General features: G+C 48.8%; 1 protein-coding gene across 4 annotated transcripts in view; it reads right to left on the bottom strand.

The window, feature by feature from the left end:
- PTPRG (protein tyrosine phosphatase receptor type G) overlaps positions 1-5,067 on the bottom strand; it is a 665,484-nt gene extending 660,417 nt beyond the window's left edge. For 3 of the 4 annotated variants that reach the window (XM_079794568.1, XM_079794567.1, XM_079794569.1), the window contains exon 1: positions 3,766-5,066. In XM_079794568.1, coding sequence (XP_079650694.1) covers positions 3,766-3,850 — 85 coding nt within the window. In that variant the 5' untranslated portion in view covers positions 3,851-5,066. Of the gene's footprint in view, positions 1-3,765 lie in introns of all 4 variants that reach the window. The other variant, XM_079794570.1, reaches the window with a different exon arrangement.
- Positions 5,068-13,944: the final 8,877 nt, after the last annotated feature.

Below are 13,944 nucleotides of genomic sequence, written 5' to 3'. Positions count from 1 at the left end.
GCCACCCTTTCCTGTAACACCTCTGCCTCCAGCCACAGCAGCTTCCTCGATTTCCAAAAAGCCCCGTTAGGTAGCAATGTGCTAATTTCATCAACTCGGTAATGTTTAGAGGGGAACATCAAAGATTTTATTACTTAACTGTGTCAGAAGAACCAGTTTCATGACTGAATGAAGATTCTTTATTTTCAAACAAGACTCTTAAGGGGGGGGGGGGGGGGGTACTGCATGATTTCTCCTCCCCGCCCCCCCCATCCCTAAGAGTAAGACAGCTGACTTATAAATATTACTTTCACATTTTTCTAAGAAGGCCATAAAGGATGCCCATCAGGACTGAAGCATGTACATGCAAATACACAGACACAGCTTAGAGGGAGAGGCACCAGACATCAATCATGGATCCTCCGATTCTGACATCTCCAAAAGCACACAGCAGAGCTTATCCATCTGAAGTGTTTCCACCATCAGCCTCCTGGATGTAATCTAATTAGGGCACAAAACGTATCAGAGTCAAAGAGAAGGCTTTCACTCTGAGGACCGAAAGAGAGAAGAAATCAATAAAAAATATTTATTTTATTTTATTTTACTTTCTGCTGAAGAGCTTAAGAATGTAAAATACATAAAATGTTAACCCTCTCAGGATGTATATTTTATATCCTGTAGGAGGCACTTACATTCTCAGTGATTATCGAAAAAATACCAAACGCTTAAATGAACTAGGTGTAAGATGTGCTGTAAAATGAGGCGGTGCGGGGAAGGATATGGGGGTGTGAAAGAGGGAAGGCTGAGTTGATCATTGTAGCTAGGTGGGGGTCCTTCGGGGTCCATTACATTTTCCTATATTTTTCCATAATAGAGTATTTTTCAGAGATGCATGAAAAGAATGTACTATGTGTGCACTATATCGTGTTTAATAACACTTCTGTTCTGGAAAGCGGAAATATCACTCGAAGAACTAACAGCCACGCGCGTCCCACACCTGCCATACTTTTTGGTGGAGAGACTACACGCCACTGTTTCAGATCTGCTGGGACAAAACCACGCCAGGGCTGTTCCAGACCCTCCCGAGTTACCGCCCCTGAGGACAGCAGCCGAGAGCTCAAATGCAACTGAAAAGTTAGTGAGTTTCTGAGAAACAAAATAACTAACAAGGGATTTTGGTTAAAATCTCACAAGAACCCTAATCCAATACCAGAAGCATTTTTATCCCTCGTGTCAAGCAGGTAAACGCCTCCCAGATTACGGCAAGTAAGGGGGGCAACGAGGGTGCCCCAAAACGAACTCCAGCCTCCACGGGCTTGAGAGCGGACCAGAAGCAGCAGCGCAGAGGTGAGGCCGGGTCCCCGCGAAGGCGCACCCGCACCTCGGAGCCTGGGGCTGCGAGCGCCCCATTCCTGCTCCCACCGGGGCCTACCGCACCGAGGTGGCGGAGCCCGACCAGTGGTTCGGGGGCGCCCCCTGAGGTCCAGCGGCGTCACCGCACCTTCGGAAAACGGAAAGCCGGAGTCCCCCAAGGCTCTGACATTTTAACTTTGCCCGGTTCCCACTGCCGGCTGCACTTTTCCAAACCACGACACCCCCCCCCGCCCCCCAGCTTCCGCGCGACTCACACCACTGCCCTGTCCCTACTCGACACCGTTCGGCTCCGGGGCAGGGAACGGGCCATTTACCTCGCAGCGTGGGCACGGAAAGAAAATGTGGACGACGAAAACTGTGCAAGCCCACGAAGGCGGCATGACTGAGTCCCATTTTGGATTTCAAGCGTCCTCAGGGCAGGAACAAGAAAATCTCGGCCGGCCCGCTCACTGACTGCATGCCGAGCGTAAGGAGAAGCCGGAGCGGAATTAAACATTCCTCCTAATTCGCAAGGCTGCTCACCTGCCGCCTCCCACCGCCCCCAGGAACGCGTGACCCGTACAAGGCTCGACCCCAGTGTGCACCTGAGCTCACTCAGCCGCCAAGTCCACGGCAAAGAAGTCTAGAAAGAGCAGAGGACTAACGGCGCTACTAAGCAGTGGTCTTTGCAGGGGGAGAGGGCATCATTCAGGGGACATGTCCACACCGCCCAGCCCCAGGGAGGCAGGCTCTAGTGGGCAGACCCCAGGCCGCAGGGCGCGTGTGGACGCTCGTCCTCTCGGCATCGAGCTGGGTCTCTGGGCTGTGGCTGAGGCTCAGGGCAGCTCCAGGGGCAGGAGAATGCGCACAGGGGCAGCGGGTGCCCGAGGGGACGATGCTCTGCCTCTCTCTGCCCCTCGAGGCCGCCCCGGTGCCTGCCAAGGAGACACTCGCTACTGGTCCCCGGGGGGCAGCAAGCGCGCCCGTGCCCTCTGTAGGGCGCACCACGGAGCTGAGGGACCCTCTGCACCAAAACCGAGCGCTCGGGACGCCCGGGCGCAGGCGGCTGTGACCAGGGAGAGCAAAAAACATCGAGTCACGTTTCCTTTTTTTTTTTTTTTTTTTTTTTCAGATTACCCCCGCCTCCGGGTATCGTGGAGCTGGTGGATGAGAAGGCAGAAAGACAGGGGATTCTCTGTTCTTAGGGGCATAAAAAGCCTCCTAGGGACAAAAGGGCAAAAAAAAAAAACGAATCGCCCCCTTCTTCCCACCCCTTCCCCAGCTAGGGCACAGACCGTGGCCTCCGCCCCGGAGGAGGCGGCTGGACGGATTCAAGGGAGCTCGGGGCTGCAGCCCGGAGGGCCTGCAGGGTGGTAGCGGGAGGCGGCTGGCCTCTGCCCTCCTCGAGGGTAAAGAGTAAGGCGGGCTGGGGGCAGTCTGGCGGTGGAGGGCTGGAAGTGGGCACACTGCTACATGCGGTTCCTTATTATCTTCAACAGCGGCCAATAACGTCCCTGCCTTAACCCGGCCAGAGAGGAGCGGGTCTGGGTCTGCCTGCCGCCAACAGCCTGCAAAAGGGCAAAGATGAAGGTAGGCAGGCGCGCGAAAGGAAAGAAATCCGCCCCGGCTCCAACAGCAACCGAGTTGCCGACGCCCCCCCCCCCCCCGACCCCCGCGCCCGGACCGGAGCAGCCCCGCCGAGCAGAGTTTCGGGGTGAAGGGGCCGCGTGCCGGGGCTGGGGAAGCCAGAGATCTCCCCAAACCGCCTGCTCCCTGCCCTCCCACCGTGCTCAGGCCCCCGCTCCCGGGAAGGCAGCCCGCGCTCCAGTGCCGAGCGGGGGTCGCCGCTGGCCCGCGAGACTAGAATGCGGACTGCTCCCAACATCCCCCACCGTCCACGGCCAGCCTCCGGCTTCCCTCCCCGGGGACCCAGCCTCCCCAAAGGGTTGGTGGGCAGCAAAGCAAGTCCCTCCCACCCCCGCTTCTGAGCTCCTTTAAGACCCGCCTGAGCGAGGGGCGCACCCTGGACCCCTCAAACCCACAGAGGCATTCTCCCATGGTCCCAGTCTCCCCCAACAGCCCCAAAGATCGAGCTCTCACGAACGGCGGCGGATCAGCAGAACAAGTCCCTTTTCTCTCCCCGACTCTGGCTCCCCAGGCCTCCCAAACCCGAGCGAGAGCAGACCCCCCTACTGCCCCTGTCCCCCTTTCCCGGCCAGCCCCTTCTTCCACCCTCCGCAACCACAAGCCTCCTCCCTACGCCATTAGGACAAGCGGAGGAGATCCCTTCTCTCCTCCCCGGGCGTCCGCCCCCCACCCTCCACTGTCTCCGGGGTCCCCGGGACCGGCGCCCGAGCTCCATGCCCCCGCGACAACTCCGCATCCCCCGCGCGCGCCGGCCAGGGCCGCGTCCCCTCGGCGGCCGGCACTCACCCGGGAAGCACACGACATAATGGAGCACGGAACTGGTGATTTTCAGGAACAAAATCCACCAACACGGTTCCAGTAACCTCCGCATGTCCGAAAACGCACATCGAAAAGAGGATGGCAGGGGGGTAAACTTGTTGAATAAGTTCTCGCCTCCGTGTGAGCCTCCACTAAACCCGGGCTCTTCCCCTGCTCGCCCGTTCTACGGGCCCCCGGCGCTCGGCGGTCCGAGTCCCTCTGGAATCCGGGAAGCCAAGTGTCCCCAGGAAAAAAACCTCAAAAAGTGACCGGAACGCGGAGCCACGCTGGGGACGATCCTCGGCGGAGAAGGGCTGCTTTCCGTTCAAGAAGGAGAGAAGCGAGCGAGCCAGGCGAGGAGTCGGCGGGCGGCGGCGATGCCTGGGGCCCGGGGCAGGCAGGGACCGCAGGCGGCAGCGGCGAGCAGCCGAGGATCCCCAAGTTGAGTCGGCAGCGCAGCGCAGCCCGAGAGCCGGCGGGCGGCGGCAGGGCTGAGCGCGGCTCGGCGTCTCCGGGCTTCAGGCAGGCAGCTCCTTCCAGGGCCCCGGGAAGGAAGGAGGCATGTTTGCGAACGGGGAAGGGGAGGAGAGAGGAGGGGGGAGCGAAGAGCCCCCCCAAAATAGAAACGGCAGGAGGAAAACACAAAGGATCTCAGAGGAACGCTGGGGCCAGGGCGCCTTCAGTCCATGCTCCTGAAAGTTGTGGCTCCGGTGCAAGCTGGGGAGGAACGGAGAGCGCGGGGCTGGAAACTGGCCATGCCTCCATACAGGAAGTAACATGTGAGCATGGATCCTGGCAGAGACTTTAAAGCCGGCGAGTGAGAGAGCGAGCAGGGGGCGCGCGGCGGCGGTGGGGGCGGGGGCGCGCGGCGGCGGCGGGGGCGCGCGGCCAGAGGGGGCGGGCGCGCGCCCTCCACGTTCTTAAAGCAGCCGCGCTCTGCTACCACCTCGGAAGGGTCCCACAGCCCCGTTCTTCCCGCGCGCTCCCCGGGGCAGGCGAGGGGCGGCTCTGGCCCGGTCTTGGAGAAAGAGAGAAGGGAAGCTGCCTTCCGGGACTGGCGAGGCTTTGCCAGATTCCCGTTCTGCAAGCTCTTAAAGACGCCGTGCTTTGCGCGGGCTTGGCGAGGTCTCCCCCTGTCCTCGTTGCTCGCGGATCCGGGACTTGGGGGACCGTAGCTCGGGTCTGAGGAGAGGAGGAGGGCGGTAGGCTGCCCTTTTTTAGGGCTCCAGGGTATCCTTTTGTGTTCCATCGCCCTGGCAGCACCGCGGCGGGGCGCGCCCGGCTCACTCCCTGCTCGCGCCCCCAGCCCGGTCCATTCCCCCGCCTGGAAACAAAGCCGAGCGGCCTTTGCACTCGAGCTGCGAGAGGATTTTTTTATTATTATTTTTTTATTTTCGGGCTTCCATTGGCCGGGTCCACAGCTGGTGAGTGGGGGTGGGGGAGAAGGATATTGATCCTTGGCTGGCAAAATCCAGCCCCCCATTTCCCCGCGCCGCGGTGGATCGGTGGCAGAGTTTTCCAACTCGCCGCTCCACGGGAGGAAGAAAGGTTCCCGCACTCCGGCCTGGCGCTGGCGAGGGCGCGGGCTGTGCGCCTCCCACCCCCGGCTAGGTGAAAGCTGCCCCGCGGGGCAGCACCGATTTCCTGGCAGCTACCCGGGGAGCGGCAGCCTCTAGCCAGCGTAGAGAGGCGACCGGGGGAAATGGGAGGAACTGGGCTTATCTGTAATGAGTTTTGTCCCTTGGCTCTTGGTGAGAAGATCCTTATCGCTTAGACTTTTATGCGCCCTATTTTTCTTTTACTCTAGTGCAAAAAGTGGGGGAGGCGGGCTTTTGATTAAGCGTGTAATTGAGCCAAGGTAATTAGCCATTTATAATTTTTGCCTAATTTTTCTGCCACTATTTAAAACCATCTTGACGTGTTTTTAACGGCGCCTGCTGTTTCATCTCACCATGCAGGGTCCCCCACCCACCCAAACATCCCAACCGGATGCTAAATTTTCAAATAATATACAGATGTTCGGCGATCCTCCTGCAAGATGTGATTAGGGAAGCAGTTTCACACCCACGCTTTCGAAAGAAACGCCTTTGAAAAGTTACCTTTGGGATTACAAACTAATAAAAGCCAGGAAGTTCCCGGGGAGGGCCCTCCTCTATCTTTAGCAGACCGGAGTGAACACCCTCCCCCAGGGTGGGGAATGAGTCGACTTTGTTTGCTTTGGAATTTGGCCCTTCCTGGTTTTGTTGAAATCCTTACTCCCGCTTAAATGCTTGCCAGGGTCAGTTTTCTTGGGGAGTGTTGTATTTAAGGGATGTCCATCCTCAATGGGAGCTTTGAGTGAGGTTAGAATGACCGCTGTGTGTCTGACTACCTTATTGAAATTGAGGGATAAAATGGGGAAATCCGTGGAATTTGAATCAGAACAGAACACCTGGGTAGATATCCCCAGGTGAGTTTCTTCCTTTGCAAAATGCACATCACAAAAACTGACATTTGTGAATGTTTACTCTCTGCCGGGCATTGTGCTGAATTCTTTTCATAAAGTGTTCATTCAGCGAATTTACTGAGCACTTACTGTGTGCAGAGCATACTGGGAACACAGGCATAAATAAAAGGGACAAGGCCTGTGACATTTGTGGAGCTTACCTCCCAAAATAAAGGACACATTCTCTCAGCCGTAAGAATTATTAACCCCGTTTTATAGACAAGGAAACCTGCTCTGAGAAGCAAAATAACGGATCCCCAGCTGGTGAGTAAGCAGAGTTAGGATTCTGAGGCCTGTCTGTCTCCCCAGATGGGAAGGGAGTGATGGATTGAAAAGACAAGTGAACTGTGGGAGGGGGAAAATGGCTTAGGAGGGGGAAACCTCACCTGGGTTTGGAGAGTGAATTACTACTCTTATAGTATAGGAGGCCCACACTAAAAATGAACACCAAATTAGGTCTGGCCTGGACACTGCCCTAGGGCCCTAGGCTGATCTTTAAGGCAAACTGTTCTTGCAAGCACCCTCCCACCACCGAGGCCTACCAGTTCACATAGCCAAGTAAGATTTTATAGGCACACGACACTGGAGGCCTTTTCACTCATTCTACAACCAGTTACGGAACAGCTCATACACATTAGACACTGTGTCAAGTCTTTGCTGCACAAAATGAGCCAGCAGGGTACCTGTCATGCTTACAACCCCCCAGGGGATGTCAGGCTGCACAACACAGTGAGCACCCCAGGAGAGTTGGTGTGAGGGGCCTGGGAGTGCAAGGGCCTGATGGGAAGATAAGACTACAAAGGGGAGGTTCTGGTGTAAAAAATTACCACCAAGTTCAGTGGCTTACAACAATACACATTTACAGTCTCACAGCTCCGTGGGTCAGACGTCGGGGCTTGGTGTGTCTGGGTCCTCTGCTCGGGGCCTCCCTAGGCTGAAATCAAGACATCCTCATCTAGAGCAGTGGTTCTCAACCTTCCTAATGCCGCAACCCTTTAATACAGTTCCTCATGTTGTGGTGACCCCCAACCATAAAATTATTTTCGTTGCTACTTCATAACTGTAATTTTGCTACTGTTAATGAATCGTAATGTAAATATCTGTGTTTTCCGATGGTCTTAGGCTCTACAGCAGTGGTTCTCAACCTGTGGGTCAAGACCCACAGGTTGAGAACCGCTAGCAGGGTCGCCTAAGATTCTAGAGCTTGGGGTCCTCTTCAGAGCTCCTTCAGATTCCTGACAGAATGGAGTCCTTTGTAGCTGTAGGACAGATCCCTATTCTCTTGCCAACTGTTGGCCAGGGGACCATCTCAGCTAGAGGCCAGCCTCAAGTGGAGGCCACGTGGCCCCCTCACAACACGGCAACTTACCTCTCCAAAGCCAACAGGAGACTCCCTGTAGTCAGCTACAAAGGAGTCTTGGGAGTGACCATCTCATCCCTTCTGTCATGTAATGTAACCCACGGAAGAGAGTGCCTACCTTATCACATTCACGGGTCTTACCCACTCTCAGAAGAGGGGATTATATACCAGGAGTAGGAATCTTAGAATTCTGCCTACCATAGCTCTGGTGGTCTATTTTGAGGACAGACTGGTGGGTAAAAGACAATATAGTCGGGTTCTGATGTTTCTTATACCTGCTTGACTGCAGAAACTTAACCACTTTGTGCCTCAGTTTTCTAATTTGTAAGGAAGGAATAGTAGCTGTATCTACTCCTCACTTGAGAAGATTCAAAGGAGTTAAAAAGAGTAAAGTACTTAGAGCGGAGCCGCACCTCATAAGCATTTAATAAACATAAGCTATTACTATTATCTGCTCCAAAAGCCCATGCAATGTGGACTGAACATCTGTTGTTTTCTACCTGCTCCGCTTCCATTTCTTTTCTTCTGGTGACAGCAGACCAGTTTTGCTTTGTGCTAATCTCCCCAGATGGTCTTGGTGAATTTGACCCCTTGTTCCTCCATCACTACCCTCTGCCTCTTCCTCTCCACCTCCCTGGCTTCGAATGGACATGTGTCCCAGCCCTGACGAATTGGAGCCTCTCAGCCTTCTGGCTGGCTTGACTTAGGGATGGCCACTTGTTTCCACACGATTCAATGAGTCAAACTTCTTCTTGGGTTTGCTATGCTGGATAAACTTGAGACTTGAGAAGCAAGGGGAGTTCCCCTTGGGAAGAGCCTGCTTGAGGACGAAGTTGACACACAAAGGAAAACCGAGGAGAGAGTGGAGGCAGCATCAGATACCATCACTTGAGTCCTTGGATTATGTCGTGCCTGAAGCCAGACCAGACCCTGAAGTTTTCAGTTACTTAAGCTGATAAATTCCTTTTATTCCTTTTGGTTCTTTGAGTTAGGTTTTTATTAGGTTGAAATTAAAAACTTGAAACCTACAACCGATGGTGAAAGATAAGTAAAATACTGTATTCATATTTTACACAGAAAGAAGCAGGAGCTCTTTGAATTAGTGAATTAGCTGGGATAATTGAGATAGTAAGCAACAGAAGACTCGAGCTTCTAACGTCAGATCCACTGTGCCAATGACTTATTATGCAATAATTTATTGTCATGTAACAAATCATTCCAAAACTTAGTAGCTTCAAACAACAACCACTCATTTGTTCTTGATTCTGTAGACCAGCAGTTTGGGCTGGGCTTAAATAGATATTCTTTTCTTTTTTTTAATTCTTTTTTTAAATTATTATTTTACTGATTTTAGATAGAGAAACATAGATTTGTTGTTCCACTTATTTATGCATTCCTTGGTTGTTTCTTGTATGTGCCAGATTCAAGGGGATGGGGAAATAGACTTTAGTTCTTGAGGGGAGGAGCAGAAAAGTTACATTGCAAAGGAGCATTAAAACAAGGGTGGGACAAATTGTGGCCTTTGCAAACAATCTACTTCATATTAAAATTAAACAATGCCTGTATGGATGGAATGGTGTCCCCCAAAAAAAGATATGTTGAAGTACTAATCTTTAGTACCTCAATAAGTGACCTAATTGGGAAACAGGGTCTTTGCAGAGGTAATCAAGTTAAAATGAGGTTATTAGGGTGGGTCCTAGCTCCATAAAATTGGTGTCCTTATAAAAAGGGGAAATTTGGACATAGATACAGATAAGCACAGTGGGAAGACAATGGGAAAACGTGGGAAGAAGATGGCCATGTGACAGGAGTGAAGCATCTACAAGCCAAGGGACACCAAGGATTGATGGCAAACACCAGAAGAGGCAAGGAAGAGTTCCCCTCCATGTTTCAGAGAAAGGGTGTCCCAGCCAACACTCTGATTTTTGACTCCTAGGCTCCAGAAGTCTGAGATAATAAATTTCTGTTGTTCTAAGCTACCCAGTCTGTGGTACTTTGCTTAAGCAACCCTAGGAAGCTAAGAGAGCCCTCATTGACCTTTTGCCCTACATGGTTTTAATGTGTAGACAGACCACACTTGTAACTGTTTTCAACCTCACAAGTGAATGCTTGCAAAACAGTAACAACAGCAAAGCTTTCCTAGTCATTCTGACTGTCAGTTTGGGGCAATGTTTATTTTAGAGTAAATGAAATTAAGACTAGCAAAACACCTTTATTCTGAAAAATGTAACAAAGAAAAACCTGAAAGTCCAAATAATGATGTTTGTCATTACATGAAACCCTATATCCAGTGGCCTTAAGAGAATGAACAAGTAAATATACTTTTTAAAAAGTAGGATAAGCCCTGGCCGGTATGCTCAGTGGTTAGAGCTTCAGTCAGCATATCTAAGGATCTCAGGTCTGATTCCCAGTTAAGGGCGTGTACCTGAGTTGCAGGTTTGCTCCTGGCCCCCAATAGGGGTCATGCAGGAGGCAACCTATCAATGTGTCTCTCTCACATTGATGTTTCTCTCTCTCCCCCTTCATACTTCCCTACCGCCATCCCCCACCTCCACTCTCTGAAAAGCAATGCAAAAAAATATCCTTGGATGGGGATTAACAAATATATATATATATATATATATATATATATATATATATATACCTAAGCTACCAAACGACCCGTCGAATGGTCACTATGACACACACTGATCACCAGGGGGCAGATGCTCAATGCAGGAGCTGCCCCCTGGTGGTCAGTGTGCTCCCACAGCCAACCTCCTGTGGCAGCCAACCTCCGGCAGTCCCTCGCCCGCCCTGGCCAGCAGGCCCCTGATCGGCCCCGATTGCTGGCCAGGCCGAGGGACCCCACCTATGCATGAATTCATGCACTGGGCATCTAGTAGTAATAATAAAAAGTAGGATTACATATTAGTGGCATGTGACAGAAGCCCAAAATAAACCAACTGGAGCAAAGAGGGGAAGTTACTGATTCATGTCCCTGCTGGGAAGGAATAGAGAATAAGGCAGGGGCTCAGTTGATAAAGTACCCTAGGCTCAGAAATAAGTCCTGAAACCTAGTTACAAGACCTAAGTTCGAAAGTCAGAGCATCACAGTAACATAACTTACGTTGTAGGTCCATAGTAGTCAGAGATGGTAACAGTAATTCATGAACAAGAGCCTTCATCCCAATCTTTCCAGATAACAAATCGAAAAAAAATTAAATGTTCAAAGATAGAGGATCAATTAAATAATTATATAGCCATTAAGTGGAATATTATACTGTTATTCACAATGATGTTTCTGAAATTGAACATGTTAAAACCTAAAATCATTTCATGCAGGTATAATAATGTGTTCCACAATTTCAGAAAACAAGAAGACTTCAAATAAATACAAAATATGTGAAAGCAATGGAGTTACAGTTTCTGTTTATGATTTTCTGCTAGTGAAGAAGACTTCAGAATTTGCTGAAATGGCTGATTTTTCATTTACAACCTAATTCCCTAAAAAGCAAACTAAAAAAAAGAAGAAAATTCACATGTAAAATATCCCTTGATAATACTAACTGCTGGTAAACCTGGGTACTCATTTGCTGCCAGTGGAATACAAATTGATATAAATGCTCTGAAAAACAATTTGTCAGTATGTATCAAGAACCTCAAAGACATCTGTATCTTTTAGCCTAGAAATTAAACTTTTTGTAGTCTCTCACCAAAGACCATCAGAAATTGAAATCCCTCAAAAATATCTATGAAGGTGTTTCTTGCAATCTATATCTATAAAAGTCTAAGTGACCATTATGACCGAATGACCGGAACAACCAGTCAACCAGTCACTATGATGCGCACTGATCACCAGGGGGCAGATGCTCAACACAGGATTTGCTCCCTGGTGATCAGTGCGCTCCCACAGCCAACCTCCTGCAGCCCCTCCCCGCAGTCGCTACCCCCCAGCCCGCCAATCTCCTGTGGTCCCTTCCTCCAATAGCCCCGATCAGGAGGCTGGTCCGCCAACCTCCTGGTCCCTCCCCCTGGCCAGCAGGTCCCCAATAGGTTTCTATCACCAACCAGGCCGAGGGACCCCACCCATGTACAAATTCGTGCACTGGGCCTCTAGTGACATTTATAATAGCTAATAAAACAAACAAAACAATATGATGAAACACCTACCATTGATTAGGTAGGTTATTATTTAAATAGAATAACCATTTAAATGATGTTTATGAAGACATGAGAAAAATGCTTACCTTATTTTGTAATGTAAAAATAAGAACATAAAATTAAATACATTCTCTTAGCTCAACTTTATAAAAATATATACTTATTGAAGTAATTGGAAAGAAATACACTAAAATATTTAAAATGATTATCTTGAAATGGTGATTTTCTTCCTTAAATTTTTATTTATTTTAATTTTCTTTTAAAATTTTCTTTCTACAATTAACTTACTTTTTAAAACAAACATTTATGGAAATGGTAGCATAATATGTCCCTTGTTTTTGTCCCCCCCATTTCAAAGACAAAAATTTGGCATTCATCCACATCCACACACACACACACACACACACACACACAAAGTCATTTAAGAAGCTGTGGGATCCAGCACCATACACCAAATAACTGGAAGGAGTCTTGCCCAGCCGTGCATCAGGTGATAGGCAGACAGACCTCATTCCTGGCTGTGGACTGCAGTGGCCTGTGAACTGGCTCCAGTGCCTCTCCAACACAGTCTGGGAGCCCCCAACAAACTGGTTTAGACCATAACCCATGGATGAGAGTCTTTGTGGAAGTCCAGGTATCCAGAGGAGAATTTGCAGCATACCATTGGAGTAAAAACACAGGAGTTTGGACACACTAGACTGGGCAGTAAGTAAAGACTACAGGTGGTGACTACTACTTCAAATGCAAAAACAGCAATGCAAAACTTCAAGGAATGTGAAAAATCAACATAACCATACTACCAAAGGATCACAATAATCTTCCCTAACCAAGCCCACAGACATGGAGGTCTGCAATTTACCAGATAAAGAATTCAAAATAGCTGTTTTAATGACAATCTATGAGCTACAAGAAAACTCAAAGAAAATTCAAGAAAATCAGGAAAACAAAAACTAACAAAGAGATAGAAATCATAACAATGAATCAAAAATAATTTCTGGAGCTAAATAACACAACGAATAAAATGAAAAAGAAAAAGTAGTAGAGAGCACCAACATCAACTGGATCAAGCAGAAGAAAAAATCTGTGAGATAGGAGATAGGAACTCTGACATTATCCAGTCATAGACATGCAAAGGAAAAAGAATGAAAAAGAGTGATCTATGAGATACCAACAAAAGAATCAAATTGCAGCCCTTGCTGGTTTGGCTCAGTGGATAGAGTGTCGGCCTATGGACTGAAGGGTCCTGGGTTCGATTCCGGTCAAGGGCACATGCCTGGGCTCGATCCCCAGTGGGGTGTGTGCAGGGGGCAGCCGATCTATGATTCTGTCTCATCATTGATGTTTCTATCTCTCTCTCTCCCTTTCCCTTCCTCTCTGAAATTAAAAAAAAAAAAAAATCACATTGCAAATTATTGGAGTTCCAGAATAAAAGAGGGGAAAGGAGCAAGAAAAGCTTATTTAGAGAAATAATGTCTGAGAACTTCCCAAATTTGGGGATGGATTTAGATATGCAAGTTGATAAAGTTCATAGGTCACCAAACAAAATCAACTTAAAGAGGTCTTCTCCAAGATAATTTAATAAAAATTTCAAAAAATCAAAGATAAACAGAGAATTTCCAAAAGCAACAAGAAAAATAAAGCTTATAACTTACAAGGAACCACCATAAGGTTATCAGCAAAATTTTCAGCAGAAAACTTACAGGCCAGGAGAGGGTGGTATGATATATTTGAAGTCATGAAAGAAAAAACTGCCAACCAAGAATATTTTATCCAAAAAAAGCTGTCTAGAAATAAGAGAGATAAAGACTTTCCCAGACAAATAAAAGCTGAAGCAATTCATCACCACTAGACCTGCTTCACAAGAAATGCTGAAAGGAGTTCTTCAAGCTGACATGAAAGGGTGCTAATTAGTAACATGAAAATATACAACACATTGGTAAAAATAAGTGCATAGTCAAATTCAGAATACTATAACATTGTCATCTGGTGGAGTATTAATCATTTAACACTAGTATAAAAATAACTATAGCTACAATAATTTGTTAATGATGTACAGTATAAATGAGATAAATTCATAATTCAAATCAAAGACATAAAAGGGAATAAAAGGGGAGAGTTTTAGTATGGGATTGAATTTTTGTTATCAAGCATGAAATCAACTGCTATAGCTATGTTTTCT

Source organism: Cnephaeus nilssonii (assembly GCF_951640355.1).
Source record: "Cnephaeus nilssonii genome assembly, chromosome: 17".
NCBI lineage: Eukaryota > Metazoa > Chordata > Mammalia > Chiroptera > Vespertilionidae > Cnephaeus > Cnephaeus nilssonii.
This window is presented reverse-complemented; position numbering and strand designations above follow the sequence as displayed.